At 36.8% G+C, this 16873-nt stretch overlaps 2 protein-coding genes across 3 annotated transcripts; one reads left to right on the top strand and one right to left on the bottom strand.

The window, feature by feature from the left end:
* The first annotated feature begins 1095 nt into the window (after positions 1–1095).
* Positions 1096–11029, top strand: LRRC39 (leucine rich repeat containing 39). Its single transcript, XM_053950291.1, has 10 exons — positions 1096–1141; positions 2059–2132; positions 3281–3467; positions 4323–4428; positions 5799–5955; positions 6504–6640; positions 8087–8232; positions 8608–8760; positions 9803–9942; positions 10945–11029. The coding sequence occupies exons 3-10, from the start codon at positions 3343–3345 to the stop codon at positions 10998–11000; spliced, it is 1020 nt and encodes a 339-aa protein (XP_053806266.1). The 5' UTR covers positions 1096–1141; positions 2059–2132; positions 3281–3342; the 3' UTR covers positions 11001–11029.
* A 41-nt stretch (positions 11030–11070) lies between these two features.
* On the bottom strand, positions 11071–16859 carry TRMT13 (tRNA methyltransferase 13 homolog). 2 transcript variants are annotated; one of them, XM_053950285.1, is made up of 11 exons: positions 16710–16859; positions 16353–16399; positions 16210–16276; positions 15358–15420; positions 15166–15235; positions 14634–14740; positions 14167–14334; positions 13818–13890; positions 13088–13162; positions 11799–12213; positions 11071–11486 (listed from the first exon to the last, which is right to left on the bottom strand). In XM_053950285.1, exons 1-11 carry the CDS (start codon positions 16857–16859, stop codon positions 11291–11293), a joined length of 1431 nt encoding a protein of 476 aa, XP_053806260.1. In that variant the 3' UTR covers positions 11071–11290. The 2 variants fall into 2 exon arrangements, with proteins under 2 accessions (XP_053806260.1, XP_053806259.1); XM_053950284.1 differs by having other exon boundaries at positions 11434–11520.
* Between the last annotated feature and the right edge of the window lie 14 nt (positions 16860–16873).

The following is a 16873-nucleotide window of genomic DNA, read 5'->3' as shown; positions in this document are numbered from 1 at the left end:
GTACTCAAGGCTACCAGAAGAACACAGCCTAATGCCTACTTTCCTACACGTATATTGTTGTGGTAAGGGTTTAGTCTAAAGGCTTAGGATATTTTTAAATGTGATGATCATTGAGGAAATAGAAGTGTATGAAAGAAAGCAATAAAATTACTTTGAAATACTTAAGACAGAATCAAGAAGACTGAAAGCTAAAGTACTTAGTGTCTTTTTAAGTAGGTAATGGTATTCATGTATTTAGTTGTTTGGGGATTGGAGAGGGTTCTTTGCTATAAAGTTCTGTGTGGTAGAGTTATAACCAAATTAATGATACTTTAAAAATTTCACCTTCACATTTTATACTCCAGTTCAATTGGTTAGAACTATCCAGTTTTATGGCTTCTGCCTCAAATAGTGACCTTGTAGCTATTGTTGTCTCTGTTCCCATTTGTTTGAAGTAAAAGATTCTGACAGACTTGTTCTCCTTTTATCTTCTCCAAAGGCTATTTGAAGAAATAGAATGTTAAATATGTTACATAATTGGAACCATGAGAAGGGGTGAGTAATAACCCCTCTGCACATCCTGGTAAAGATTACTTTTCTGTCTGAACTTTGAAAATTTGCAGTAAAATTCTTCAGCAAGAGAATTCTTCAGCATTGGCAAAAGTAATGAGTATAGTACTCAGTGATGTAATACCTTTTCTCATCTGTTTAGTAAGTGTTGCTGTTTAATAGCACTTTAAAGCTCAGTTAAAGAGAAACATTACTAAAGAAAGCAGTCATTTTTAATTCAATACTGGCCTTTATTTCTAATTGTCATTTTTAATTCAAAACAAACTTATTGTGTAGCATAACAATATTCCTTTGTTCTTCTTTGTTCACAATTTCTGATAATGGGAGTCCAGTTTAGGGGAGCCCAGTCACACTCAGCAAACTGGGAAGACTTCAACAGGGGTAAATGCTTAGGGGGGGTTGCAAAAGTGCCTCATGTGATGCCTTCTATTCTCAGCATAGGTTAAAATTAGAACTAGACTGACATTGCATTGGAGTCTGAGTGAGAGTTTTAAATGGCTTTGGTAATGCAGACAAGATTCATAATTTATCTCTGCTCTTGTCCAGAAAGCAATGAGTCACAGAAAATCCTTGGAAACACCAAATAATTAAGGTAAGTTGTTAAACTCTGATGCTTGGAGGTGAAGTTGGGAGAGCTGATTACTTGGGAGTGAATTTGCAGTTGTTTTACAGCTACGCTTGGGAATTCACTTCTGAATTGTTGGCTGTGATGGCAAGATTATTATGGTTTTTATTTTCTTGATGAATAACAAGATCTAAGAACAAGACCTTTTTGAGGGAATCCTGTTATATAATGAAATCCTGAAAATAGCCATATTTTTAGGTCCTTTGATATTTCATGGTTCTAAGGCAGTATTTGTTGAATGATATGCAAAAGAGAGTTGTCCAGAGTAAGCTTTACTAGAAATAAGTATTGGTTTGACTGTATAGTATGATACTGGGTTTGGTAGTACAACTATTAACAAATGTCTCTTTTCTGCATAATTTATATAAAAAAGATTTCTAGTTTTCTACCTAAAAGGTCCTGTAGTTCAAAAAATACCTTTAAACAACAAGAAATGATAGATTATTTAATCACTTGATCTCAACAGAAATATAATCTTGGAAAAAATCAGGCGATTTGAATTGTAACCACTAACTGGAGCAAAGAACCTCATGCATACATAGCATTACTGTTGCATGTTGAGATGGGGACTGGGAAGGGTAGTTACTGTGACCACTGAAAGAGAAGCTAATCCTTCAGACTAGTAAATGTGATCACATTTATGTGGGGGAGGGAAAAAGTATACAGTGCTATCTTTACAGGAAAAAATCCAGTTCCTCTGTAGGAGCCCAAAGGCCAGACTGCACTGCCACGCTGGGGTTAGTTACCATTTGTGTCACTTGTCAAATCCTGCCATTTATCCTTAACAAACAGAGAACACATAAGAGTCATAAATATTAATGTATTAGACCAGATTCTTCTTTATTGAAGCTTTATAATTTGATTTTGTGCTGTCTTTACAACAGGTGGCAATCCTGATGTTTTACATTTTATTCGCCTACACATTTTAACTTGATTTCAGTATAAGCAGACTTTACAAGTAAGTATATTAGCAAAAGACATAGTAAACATAAAATAGAATGATTGACAGTTTGAACACAAAAATAGTCACTAAGCAATTGTGGCTTATCCATGCCACACAAAATTATAACAGAAAAAAATTTGAAAGTAAAGATTGGTTCTAAAAGACAGACCTGCAGCAATTATTGTAGGGAAATATATGTATGAAAAGACATGAAATTCCTCTTTTGTTGTAACCTACTTGCTTGTTTGGAAGAAAGTTATCCTTACTTTCTTTAGTTTAAGGCATATATAGGACATGCCACTACAAGTATCAGTAAAAAGTTAGAAGGGGAGCATTCAGATCATCAGTGTTCAGAGTACACTGCTGCTGGTTTGAAGTTTAGCCCTGTAAGCTTATCTGAATATCAGTATCTTGGCTCCTGTAATGGCAATAAAAATGATTTTTAGAGGGATGCAGTTATTAGCATGAGTGAGTATCCTATTTTGCCTCTCTTCAGGACAATATGTATTAATTATCTCACTAAAGGATACACTATTTCTAAACTTTAGACTGAGTTTAATTTCACATGTGAATTCTGACACTCAGTAGGGATACACAAACATTCAAAGAGAAATCAGAAGAATTTAAATGCATTTTCCTAAAGGTAATGCATTGCTAACTATAAAATGCATTGTAATGAGTTAAGCTATGAAGAAAATGAATGCAAATAAAGTATACTAATTAATTCCCAGGAACAGTTCAGTTTCTATAAAGTGCAAAACTCCTTTTGTGACAAGTATTTCTATCAGGTAGGTGTCAGAATGCAGCTATCAGAATTGAACTGCCTTAGATTGCAGGTGACAGTTTAATGCCTTCCTGGGATGGGAACAAATGCTCAAATCTGCTTTTAATAATTATGGTCAACACTTAGCCTACCATTGAAGGAACTGAGAGAAGTTCACTGAATAAGTTGTTCACTGAATAAGAATGCAGAGATTGCAAAAATACCATTTCTTGCTATAATAAAATTTAACTAGGTGCAATGATCTATTCTTATAAAGAGAAAGCAGTGGATAAAATCCTGTCAGTTCTTTATATTAAGTCATTTGATAACATAGTGAAGTGGGTATTGCAGTATGTTATTTTACATGTCACTGTCTTCATCTGGTAACCCATACCTGAAGTGGTGCATTGAGCCTGAAATTCAGTCAGATTCCTGCAAGCAAATCTGAACATGTAAAGGATCATGGCTGAAACTGCAGTTTGCCTGGGAACATTCTCTGCTGTGAAGACACTCTGGGAAGTGAGAATACACAAGATAAATGAAGAATTACAGAAAGAAAAGGAATTCAGGCAGAGGTCTGCAGGAAGGTAGGTAAATTGTAACTCCTTAAGTGTGTGTAAAGCTAGTCGTATGTTACATTTCATTGGACTGTAATTGGTTTCTTCAAACTCATGCAGACTCTAATTCCTTAGTTGTTACTCCAGCAGGATTCCCAGTGATTAGAATTTTTCTAGTGTCTGTGATAAAAATATTAGTATATAGATTAAATTCCCTAAACTCAGATACTAAAATCCTCTGCTCTGTAAATATTCTAACCAGTGAAGATTTGTTATGCTTTCTTCTCCATTGAGGTATTAACAGGGTTGCTTGGTCTTCTGTCTGGCCAGCAATTTTATGAAATTTTAAGTGATTTAGGATTCTATTTTTGGTACTCTTAATTTATCAGATGTATTTGAAGTGGAACAACAAATTCAAAAGTTACTCATGGAGAATATAAGCAGAAAGAAAGAGAATGACCTTGTCATAATTCTTGTTTAAGTCCCCTTTGGAAAGCAAGCTAAAAGAAGCTGATTGATCTATTTTCTTGCACTTATATGAGGTAGACTGGAAGGCTTTCATTTTAGGAATCTGCTTGAAAATGTGCTTTAGAACTTAATTCCATATGACTTTATATTCTGTGGCCCTGCTGCAACATGGTGAAAGTGAATGATGTTCTCCTTCTGAATGTAAATTTGAAGATCCGTAAAATAGAATTCCTGTAAATTACCTCAGCCAAACATTAAGGGCTTTTCTTCTCTCCAACTGATAGTATGTTAACATCCAGATAAAATTAATGTTCTTTGACAATAAGGTGTTTGTCTCTTTTTCCAGAAAATAGATAGGATAGTAATTATTGGTTATATTCATTGTGGCAGCACTGGCAGATCTTTTTTCTCTTGTAGGCTACTGCTTGTCTGGGAGGAGAGAGCTGCTTTAGCAAAGCTCAAAGAAAAAGTTATTAATGAAGGTGGAAGAGCAATTTTAAGGATAGAGGAAGAAGAATGGAAGGTAGTGTTGATAGGAATGAATGCTGCTTGTGTTGAATGACTGATGCATTAGAAAACTAATATTTACAACTTTACGCTTACAGTGTATTTGTGTTTACTATTTGTGTTCTATTAACTGCTCACTGTGCTTTGCTAACAGTGAATTAGGACACACTGTTGTGAGTGTAAAAGAAAGCTGGGTGTTTTTTAGTCCTGAATATTAAGCATTACTCTGCAAAAGCAAAGCCCAAAAGACTTTTCTGCATTAGAAATTATTTTCTATAATAGAGTATTGCAGAGTATGATTTTCAGTATGTAAATTCTCATTTAACATTCACACACCAGAACTACTGAAATGTATCAAGATGAAAACCCTCTGTGTTTGGGTGCATGTTTATTTATTGTTTATTTTCTCTTTCTAAGAGTGAAAATGAGCCAGTAGATTCCCAGACACTATTACTGTTGTTTCTCATGTGCAGAGCTAATCTGCTGTTAATACTGGCAGAGTGAAATCAGTGCTCAGAGCCATGCAGAAATGCACTGACTAGCTCCTAGAAAGGGATGAGAATTAGTTTGTGTTGAGGTCAGTGAGAACATGGCAGCCAGACCCAGCCATACTCTGGTGGTCTGCAGGCCAGTGGTCCTTGTTCAGAGCTCTTTGCATAGAGACATTGTCGTCTTTTATCCCTCAGCTCTTCTGTTCTCAGCTGCTCACTGTTTTTATTAACAGAATAGGAAATAGAATTTAGATCGCCCTTTCTGTGCAACAGTCTGTTTAGAGCAGTTCCATCTTCACTTATATGGATTTTTTTTTTTTAAGAAAGAAATAAACAAAAACAAGCCTGAAACTTGTCAATGACAGTAGTGCAGGTATCTAAATCCTGGGAGCCAAAAGAGGGCAGGTTCAATCTGTGATCAGAATGACAACCCACACTGGTGTTCCCTTCAGGATCATGGAATCATGGACTATGCTGAGTTCATTGAGTTGAACTCCTGGCTTTGCACAGCACCATCTCTAAGAGTCACACCATGTGCCTGAGAACATTGTCCAAACACTTCTTGAACTCTGTCAGGCTTGGTGCTGTGACCACTGCCCTGGGGAGCCTGTTCCACTGCCCAACCACCCCCTGGGGGAAGAACCTTTTCCTAATATATTGATGTAAACCTTTATAAAATGTAAACCTTTTCCTAATATGTATGATATTAAAATCATATCAGTTATGCTTGCTACTTCTAGCATATTTTAGAAAACAGTTATCAGGATTCATTTTGTAACCTACATGTTACAGTATAGCTTAAGAAAAAGGACAGACTGTTAGTGTTTCAAATCAAACTTCTGCCTCAGCCCATATTCTAAGCTGAATTTCTTCTGGTTTGTATTTCCTGTTGTAGACATTACCTTCATGCTTATTGAAACTAATCCATCTCCAGGAATGGCAGCTTCACAGAACTAGTTTGCAGAAAATTCCTCAGTTTATTGGAAGATTTCACAGCCTTGTTGTTCTGGATCTATCCCGGAACTCAATTGAAAGTGTACCTAAAGAAATTGGTGAGCTGTGCTTTCTTTTATTTTAAGCTGCTTTTCTAAAAAAATTGATCTCGCACAAAAGTACCATTTTTGTGCCCTTTGCTTGTCTAACAATCCTATTGGGTAGTAAAAAAACAGATTATTTAAATCTCACAGTGAGATAGAGATCTCCAAACTGTAAATTCCCTGTAAACTAAATATGGGGCTGGATGGAAGAGACCTATCTCTATGAAAGGTCCCCATGACAAAAAAAGGACCTGCTTGTACAGCAGACATCAGAATGCAGCTAGCAAAGTGATACTGGAAAACAGACTTCATGTTCTGAGTCCATGGCAGGAGTAGCCTAGTCACAATTTTTTGGTTTTGGGTTTTTCCTTGGAGCACTCAACTAGATTGCAGTCCTGTACCAAAGAGTCCTGAGATGCTGGTATTTGCAGTTTGGTAATTTGCTTGTTTTGTTTTGTGAGAACACAGAGCATTTTTCTAACAGTAAAAGGATAAGGCAAAACAAATAATATTGTGCTTCAAGTAGAATAAACATGAACATTTCTCCTTTGTGCTCTCTGCAGGCCAGCTGACCAGCCTCCAAGAGCTGCTTCTCAGTTACAACAGAATAAAATCTATTCCTAAGGAAATAAGTAACTGCATCAGTCTGGAAAGATTGGAACTGGCTGTCAACAGAAGTATCTGTGATCTTCCTCCTCAGGTTTTGGCAGACTGTTTAGTTTTGTTTAATGCATATTTTGAATTTATCCAAAGCCAATTATCATTACGTGTTGCATTTCTGTTTTCAGATTTGCTGTGAAGCTGTGATTTCACAGTACTCCACACTGATGTGAACAACCTTTCCATGACTGGTCAAACTGAAGCCACATGTGAAGCACATACATACACCTGAGTTGCTGAAGCAGCCAGTCTTTATTTTGGCCAGATAAATGACTTGGCAGTGCATAGAGGGCAGTGACACACTCCATATCAATTTGTTTAGGCTTGATATCATCACTGATTTACCCCCCTAAGAATCTGATGCCTCAGCACAGAGAGGTTCCCTTTTATGGTTGAGAGTACAAATTCATACCATATGCCAGGAGACAGCTGTAAGCATCTTTACCAGAACAGATAGATCTGAAAAGGGGTTGTGTGATTTATACAACTGCCTTTGCAGAGGTGAACAATTGTTGTTCTCAAATGTTTAAAACAATTATGAGAGAATGAAAACAACTACTCACCTACTATTGAACTTCAATTGGAACAGACCAGAATGTGAGAGACCTGCATCTGTAACTATTAGTCTCTTAGATAGAGATGACAAGTATGTAACTATATTTACTTGTTTTAATTTATTTTAAAAAACCAGTCATGGCAATAGTTGACACCAATCAGTGTCTTGAAAACTGAGTGAGTCCAAATAGCAATAACATTGAATCTTCAAATGGAAATATACACTATTAACTGAAATGCAGAATTTACAAAATCTATGTGGATCCAGGTTGCAGGGTGTAATGTAGAAAGTCCATAGTTATGTCTGATGGAGACTGTGGTGATGTGAACATTGGGAAGCTTTGAGTACACTTGAGTGGCACTCAGTGTTTAAACAACTGCACCAGATCTGCTGTAAAACATCTTTGTACCACTTGAACATTGCAAAAGCACCTAAAGGCATGATTCATTCAAAGGACTTAGGTGCTGTGATACTGTGTTGCTTTTTTAGAATGTCTTTCCAGGGTAGTAGATGTCACAGGTATGGAAGGTGTCATGGTTCACTGTAAAATACAGTCCTTGCAATTTGATACATAAAAATCTAAATATTTTACTAACAAAAAATGGCATATTGCATGGAGTATGAAATTCTAAGGACAGTGCTGTCTTTAACATTCTCTTCCTTGAGGCTTGGGGCATATCTGTATTGTAGTCAGCAGTTATGGCACTCATTACTGGGTGGTAGGTAAAGTTCTGCTGCCTTATCAGTTCCCAACCTATCTACCTTCCAGGCAAAACTGTTACTGTCAGGTACGATCAGCTACTGGAACTCAAAACCATTCTGTGTTTACTGGCTCCAAAATGTGTTGTAATGTTTCTCAACATTACTAAATTACTGCTGTGCAGCTGCAGCAGCTACACCAAGTTGCATTAAATCTCCCCTTCTTTTCAGCTCAGTGATTTAAAGAAGCTGTCACACATAGATTTGTGCATGAATCAGTTTACTGCCATCCCTTCAGCTCTCCTCAACATGCCAAATCTAGAATGGTTAGATATGGGGGGAAACAAACTCCAGGAGCTTCCTGATGCAATTGACAGGTAAATACAGCTCAAAGCTCATCTTAGTCTCAATTCCACTGCATTGAAATTCTAATTAATAAACACTACTTCAAAAGATAATTTTTATGTTAACCTCACTCCAAAGTCAAGATTTTATCAGCCCTAATGTGATGTTTTGGATAAGCTGGAATAATCCATTTAATTAACAATAAATTCAGTATCAACTATAAGGTTAAATATTTATTGTCAATCACATTTTTGAACAGCGATTAGGTGATTATCTTGGATATGGGGTTTCCTTTGAGATTTGTTGCATTATGAGTCCTTTATGTGGCTGAAAAAATATTTTATAGTAACGACTAAGAGGATTATTTCTATCAATCTTGATTTACTGCACAAATACCTGTTTTTCAGAATGGAAAACCTCCACACTTTATGGCTCCAAAGGAATGAAATAAACTCTTTGCCAGAAACCATTGGTAATATGAAAAATCTTAGTACTCTTGTTCTTAGCAACAACAAACTTAAGGATATTCCAGCTTGTATGAAGGACATGACAAATCTGAGGTAAGAAAAAGCACCAGTAATATAATTGAAAATAACTAGAAAATACTTTTTCAAGCCCCCCTTGAGTTGTAGATCATAGAGTGATACTAAGGGTGAGGAAAAGGCATTACCACAGTTGTACAGATGGATACAATAAATCAGCATAATTACACAGATTCACAGCAGTTAAGGATCTGGTGAAGTAAGCTTGGTGTAGTGAAACTTAGTTAAAGAAGTAAATTATGATAGCTACAATCTCACATGAAAAGTAGACCATAATACATTTTCCCATTTCATAGCCCTCCCACTGTAAGTGCCCTTTGATATCACCCTCTAAAGGCAAGAGCTCGCAGAAAAATGTGGCAGGCGTTAAAATGACAAAAAGTAGAACTTTGCCATTGAGAATTCGAGCATTCAGAATTAAACAAAATTTATTAGGTTTAAGGACAGGGATGAAACTGTCATGTACTTGATATGAAAAATAAAAAATAATGTAAATTCTTAATTGGTAGAATTTGAATTACTTCTCAGTATACTGTGACAGAAACTTCCCTGTTGTTAGCATTTTCATTTGGATGATTGGATGCTGGCTGTTTTAGAGAAAGAATTCTAGTCTGCATAAACCATGCCTAGCCCAGGAAGACAATTCCTGTTCTCAGCTCTTTTGGAAGAACTTCCTTAACTAAATATGTACAAGCATAGGCCTAAGGATGGAACAAGAATAGAGACTGGCTCCTGCCTTGCAAAGCTGGGAGGAGCCACTTGCACTGTTCTCATCCGCTCACCTGTTTGTGAAAGCTCAATACATCTGACACTGGGGTCAGAAACTGAAGACAAAATGATGAGGACCACAATGTTTTTTCCCACCACAATCAGTTACTATTTTAAAGCATCTTCTTAGCTTACTTAATACTACTGATAGAGTGGTGAGTTTAGTATAACAAGAACTTTTAATTTCCTTTTGCTTAAAATAGCATTTGAGAAATCTTAATTCAGTTTCAAAAGAATTATTTTCTCTGGGCAAAACTTACTGCAAGATTAACTTTTTCTGGTGAATTCCTAGATTTGTCAACTTCAGAGACAACCCACTGGAGCTAGAGGTAACACTCCCTCCGTGTGAGAACACAGACGAGGAGGAGCAACAGGAAATGTTTGGCATTGACTTCATGCACATGTATATCCAGGAATCACTCAAGAAAGCAGGTATGGCTTTTTTATTAATTCTGGTCTCTCCACAATACAGCAAGGAAGAGAAGGATAAACTGGATAAATAAAATCGAGGATATGTATAAAAATGAAACATGAATAACCTTCTTAATAAATGAGTAACATGTAAAAAAAAAATCTGTAAATAGGGGCACTTTTAACAGGAGTTGGCACCGAAGGTTTCCAACAAACAGCATAGATTTTGGTAGGAACATACTGGAACCATGGAGCACTGTATTAAATGTGCCTGAGTTACCTACACCATGGATAAAAAGAAGCTGATGGCTGTCTTTTGTATTTGCAATTTAATCAGTTTACACAGTGAAGGTCTTCTAGCATCCTTTAATTTATGAAGCTCAACTTTTCCTATTTTTGGATGTTGTCCAGATGGTAGTTCCAGAGGAAGATTAAGGGGGAAATGTCTATGTTCCCAAGATACATCTTTTAGCAATGAACTATCAAAACCTGATAAACAGATGTTTCTCACAACTTGCTTTCCCTGACACAAAATACAGTCACTTAAACAAAACACCCCCAGTTTAATCCCATTTCTAAAACATGACAAAAATTTGCTGCTGTCTCCGGGGCAACAGTTTTAATGTTGCAGTAAGAGACCCAAATAAGCACTTTGGAACTGATTTTCAGTTGGCAGCTGTTACTTGCAGTGAGCGCTTCACTGCAGATATAAAATGTTCTCTCTGATCTTCATTCTATGTTTTGTGAAGGCTTAAAAAAATGAATGTAATGTTCTTGATTTAGAACACTAAGACAGTTTTTTTCTTATCAATATTTCATGAATGAATTATCAAATTATCAAAAATATATCAAGATGACACTTCAGACATAAGTTTTCTTTCTGAGTAGATTCTCTAGCAGCACAGGCTGATCAAAGTACTTAGGCCTACTTAAATATTTTAAGAAGAAATACAAAGCTATTCTGAACTTCGAAGTGAGAATAAAGTGTGTCAACTTCTCTTATTTTAACCTATTGTCTTTCAGGAAATGTGGAAAGTTGTACTTCTGATTCTCCTCCTGTCATGAATCCTAATGAATAAAGAATGTAACTGTGAATGGAAGAAAATATCAAGTACATTTCTTCACAGCAAAGAGGCTACAACAGGTTTCAAATATTCTTAGGGATTTTATTTTTCCACTGATGAAAACTGATTTGCGTATTTGTAATTCCCAGTGAAACTGGAAAGTATAAGACCTTTTCTTGGGTACAGGAAAGATGCTAAAAGTTTTTTTTTTTTTTTGTAAGAAATTAATTAGTTTTTTAAAAAAAAACCCAGATGAGTTTTAGAGAGTTTGGTTTTTTCCCTACCAATTCCAAATCTATCTCCTGTCATATAGTTGGCTCTGGTATCAAAGAAGGCTTTGGGACAGCTGTCAACAGGACATTCTCCAAGGACACAGCAGACTCTGTATAATACTGCAGTGCAGCCTTGTATCCTTGCTGCTGTAAATACTCCATCCGTCCGTGATCAATCAGCCGTTTGCAGAGGCAACCGATCTCCTTCCGCTCCTCAGCACTCAGTATCCTGCTTCCAGATAAAGGAAGGAAGCAATGACAAGCTGTCAGAAAACAGTTTTGGTAATTAACATTAGTAGTTAAGCTTAGAAAAATCACCAAAATCATTTTAAGTTCATTTCAGTCAGGTAAGAATGACTATTGAAATATTTTGAAATGTACATCCATGAAAATCCTATTTTTAAAGTAAAATATCTCTATAAGTTTAGTAATTAAATGTTTCTGCAAAATTAGTCCTTTTGAGGACCCAAAACAATTTGATGTGCCACTATACATAGCTTTTCTGCTGGAGTCCATTTGCTAGGAAAAAAAATCTACATACCCTTGTAAAGTATCAGAACCACTTGCTGTCCTGCTGAGTGTGTGCTCATGTTCTTCTGTGTCATTAGTTTGATCTTCACTGTCTTCACTTGTAGAAGTTTTGCTTGTGGTTTCTTGCATGCCACAAGTGGCCCAACTACTCATTCTCTGAAAATAATGGAATTCTACTGGTCCCAGTCCTACTGATTTAAAGAACTCTCTGCCTACATAATGTGTCCAGTCACACTTGTGATGGCAACACAGAGCAATAACAATTCCAGCTACAGGTTTACGGTCTTCTGTGGTGCTTTCATTACCAGCAGATTTGTGGGGAGCCAGCTCTGTCTGAGCAGCCCTGCAGCGTTTTGGTGCAGGCTCTTCATCTTCTCCATCACAGCAAGTGGTGTAACTTTCAACCAAGCATCTCAAAGCAAGATCTGAGAAGGAACAAATACATCCCCCACAACAAAAAATATCCATGACATTATTTATACAGGCTGTATCGTGGTTGGGAATATGCTTCCCACAAAGAAAAATAAAATTACACATCACAAAGTAAGCCAAAAAAGCAAGTTCAATGATAACTAAAAATTACAAACATGCTTTGAAAACATGAAAACCCTAAATGTGGTTTCCCTGGAGCTTCTAAGAGCTTATCCTCTGAAATATTTGTTCTGCAAAAGTGAATTTAAAATAGTTTGGTTAAAAAATTGGCATATTGTAGGAGAATCTCCTCTCTGTAAAACACGTGAGTATTTGCTCTAAAAGTTTGATATTTAGGACACAATCTATTAAATATGCACATGTACTTTTTAAATGCTTAACTTTGTCATCTTTGTCATGCTACATATAAAGGTGCCATATTTGAGATATCTTTCTCTACACAGTAGCCATATAACATTAGAAAAACTGTATTAGTTTAAAGTTATCAGGACAGAAACACAATCTTATTTGTGTTTGAGTTACATATTCAGACAGCCAATAAAATTTTAGAAAGAAAATTGTTTCAAAGAAGAAGCAAGTTTGCTAAAAAAGTACTCTCAAATATATGACCCATGCCACCACACACTGTTCTCTGTTCTAATCTATTAAAGCCAAGAAGGGCTTCACTTCTGCCTAAAGTATCCTTACATCTATTATCCTTTTACTATTCCACTGGAGTCTAGAGATATTTAGAATATAATTACTGTGTTCACCAAAAAAGGTTTAGAGGGCAAGAACAGCTTAAAAGGACAATTTGAAAGATCAGTGCATTCACAGTGTAAGGTTTATATCCTGACTTTCTGCAGTTCACACATCTGTAATTCATACCTGTTGCAGCACCACATAAATGCTTCCCAATTCCTACCACTGGTAGTTTTTTCTTCTCCAAAATAGGTACCTTATCTGGAGGGAAAAAAAAAAACAACCAACAAACCCCCATCCAATCCACAACTACCCCAGCACCTCTGTTTTTTCTGAATCATATAATTACAGCACACCTAGAAATAAATGTTTGCCATAACTAAAAATACATTGATTGGCACATTTTGTTAAGACAAATTAAAAGAATAGGATGCAGTGGCTGGGAAGCACATTTAACCATTTCAGCCTTTCTATACTGCCTGTAAAAGGTAAATATGACATTAATACATCTCCTGCTGACAGGTGCTCCCACGAATTCTGTAGTATTGATGGTGCATCACTTATGTGTAGAATTAAGCAAAACAAACAATGCAAGCATGTTTAATTCTGTAAGTGCTAAAAAACATTCAAAATGTATGTTTTGGTACTTTCTCACCTATAATGATATCCTATGAGTGTATAAAAAGTAGAAAACTTGAAGACTCCACTTGAGTATGTGTGTATCTATGTATATTCACACATGCCTGTGTGTACATATGTGTATACATACAGCATCAACATGTCCAAGCAACCACTGAGAATAATCTTCAGAACCAAGTACATTTAAGCATGTTACACACAAACTGACTGGAACCCCAATTCAAAATTTAAAAATAAGCCTCTATTTCAGAATGACATAGGCCAAGAAGGAACTTACTTAAACATAAGTGCTGAATGTCTACTTGAAGCCTCTCAAATATAGAATCTCTCCTTTTGTGTTTTCCATCCACCTGTTTAAACAGAACAAGAGATTGCATAGGGCTGGCCACTAATAACTGTAATTTTGCTCCAGGTATTAATGTTAGACTTTTTTTCTTGTGAAATCGACATCTGTGCATTTCCAACATTAAACATCAGGATTTTTTTCTAATAAATTTGCTATTGGTGAAGTATGGAATGTATAACTTGTAAAATTTAAATGTATTGAGGATAAAAAGTAAACACTAACAGCTTCAATGGCAATGGTTTAAAAATTATACTTTACTAATGTAACAATATCCTCTTACCTTGAATCTTGTGGTTGCCCTTTCCACAAGCAAAAACTGAACATTTTCAACATTCTCTAAGGCAATATCAACCCAATGAGACAGCTTTCCTCGCCCAGCTCCAAACTCAACAAAACACCTTCCTGGACCAAGTAAATGCAATTTTTCCATGTTACCTAAAATAGAAGCCTACAAACATCAAAAGATTATTTGTGAACCAAGAAAAATATATACCATGTGTTTTGTAAAGCCTTATAGAAAAATTATTCCTTCACTGAACTGCAGAAGACTTTTTTAAGCTTTCCTTTTATTTAGGGATTAGGGAGAAGATGATGTGTGTACAGAGGAAAGGGATTATATCTTCTGTTTTACCATATCAGATTTCCTCTGTGGGAAGCAACTGGAATTATGCACCCAGTCACTCAAATTTACAGCAGAACAATTCCATGTCCAAACTCCTCTATAGTTATTAGTAAATCAGATCAAACCTGTTGTTTCAGGTGTTTGAAAGCAGATTCCCCATTCTTTGGGTCACTTAAGGCTTCTTGTAAAGCTTGGTGGGAGAGTATTTGTTCCTTAAGATGAAGTTCCAGGCCTGGAGGCAAATGCAAAACTTTTAGGTATAGCTTTGAGTTTCCAAGGGTTCCTAGTTTGTAACAGATATAATTACAATTGTGCCATGAGCTCAGTTTGTAGCACTAATAAAACAGTCTGCTGGTAGTGCAAATCTATCATCATATGTTTATAACAGATATATTACCTGTAGTGATATCTGAGTGAGAAAAAAAAAAAGAAAAACAAAAGGAAGGAACACAGGATTGGAGTTTTATCATTCTTTCAATCTAGTTTACTTTTTGGAGTAAAATTTAGCTATTGGAGATCTGCCTGATAATTATTTTAGATGTATTTTATGGCACCTATCTCACATTTTTAAAGGTATCTAACAACAAAAATAACAATGAAATATTTAATCAATTCAATTTAAAACATCTTATTTTTAATATTTAGTATTAAGCTCACCATTGCTTGCTTTTTTCAGCTTGATAATTAAATTCTGCAGCTCTTCAAGAGATAAAGAAGATAGAGGACCCTTTTTAAGGAAAAAAAGTGACACCAATAAATGTGAGACCTTTGAAATTTTCTGTATCTTTGTAGTCATAAATTGCAACATGTAATGTAAGGACTGAACCTAAAACCAAATAATGTACTCACTTGTTTTTCTGGTATTTCTGCTACATCTTTTAAACCAGCATTAATATCTTGAACAAAGTAGACCTTAAAAAAAAAAAAGACAACCAAAAGAAAATAAGTTTTATTCAGTTAATTACCAGGCATCAAATAGCTAAATTCTTTAGTATTCTTATGGTAAGGTATGTAGCAATGGGAATCCACTGCAAAGTAAGAATTTCCAAGTAATTTTCCTTCCTATAGTCTGATCCTGAATCCCAGCCAGGAATGACTCTTCCGACACAGTGTTGCAAGATTGAACATGTTCATAAGAGTTAAGCAGCCAGGGCTTACTAGACAGATTCCAGAGACCATTTTCAGGTTTCCCAGGGAATACTAAAGGTGCAATTCTAATAAGACAGAGAGGCAGGCAACAAAGAAGCCATCCTCTGCTTTCTTGGAAGAGCTGTTTAAACACATGTCCTGTTGCTTCTCTCAGCAGCTGTCAGCCAAGCTTTCTGTGGCTCACTGCCAGCCTGACTGGAGTGGGCATTTGGCTGGGATACCCAGAGCAGGTTTTGCTTTCCCAGGACAAGCTCTCACCCAGCCTCTGAAATGAATGGCATTGTGAGAGCCTCTTCCCTGGCTGTGCTTCTGAGAAAAATGAATTCAACATTTTTATTTGTAACCAAGAACTGAGAAAGTGTACCAAATTACAATGAGAAGGGGCAGAGAATATGAGGGGACTGGAATGTGAGTTGCATTTCAGCAGTAGTGCTTTGCTAGACCTGCTGCCCTGCAGCTCACAGCTGCTGTCAGCACAGAAAATTCTCTGCAGGACTGTAATGTTTTAGGTCTTAAATCCGAGAGGGAGTGCTGAAATGACACTGCACTTACAGGCTTTGGCTTCTCTCTTGAGTTACATTTTTTTAAATGCTTTTGTAGTTGGTCTTCATATACAGTGCTAAAAGCCAAATGGAGAGAAAAGTAAGTATCATATGAATACTGACAAAGAAGGGGAAAAGCATTTACATACTCACTGTTTTGGATCAAGAGGGCACGGAATTCTTTTTCTGTCATTTTGTTCCTAGTTAGAAAAGTTTAAGAAAACACTTCAGCGTGCATTCAGTGTTGTGTTTTAAATAAGCTGTTTTGAGGGGCATCAGCTTCATAAAACATCTATTCAGAATGAGTTAGTTAATCGGAACAGAGAAACAGAGACGAGAACTGAATACTTGACTGGATCCTAAAATAATAAACCCCTAATGAAGGTCAGGGCTACTGCTGGGCTGAAGCGAGTGCCCGGCACAGAGGCTCAAGGGAGGCACAGGCGCTGCCACGAGAGCGGGGCCACCCCGCGCCCGCCCGCCCTCCCGGCCCGAGAAGGGTCCCTGCACCTCCTCGTGCCCGTGCTCGCCGCAGAAGCGCCTGCCGGGCGCCGGGATCATCCTGCAGAAGCGCCTCTTCCTCAGCACGAAGTGAGCGCAGCGCCCCGGCTCCGGCTCCGGCGCCGCCATCGCCGCTGCCGGCGGCCCCCGCGCCGCCATATTGCGGCCCCTCC

Source organism: Vidua chalybeata, chromosome 9 (assembly GCF_026979565.1).
Source record: "Vidua chalybeata isolate OUT-0048 chromosome 9, bVidCha1 merged haplotype, whole genome shotgun sequence".
In the NCBI taxonomy this organism is placed as follows: Eukaryota; Metazoa; Chordata; class Aves; order Passeriformes; family Viduidae; genus Vidua; species Vidua chalybeata.
The sequence above is the reverse complement of the archived record's forward strand: the minus strand, read 5'-3'. Positions and strand labels throughout refer to the sequence as shown.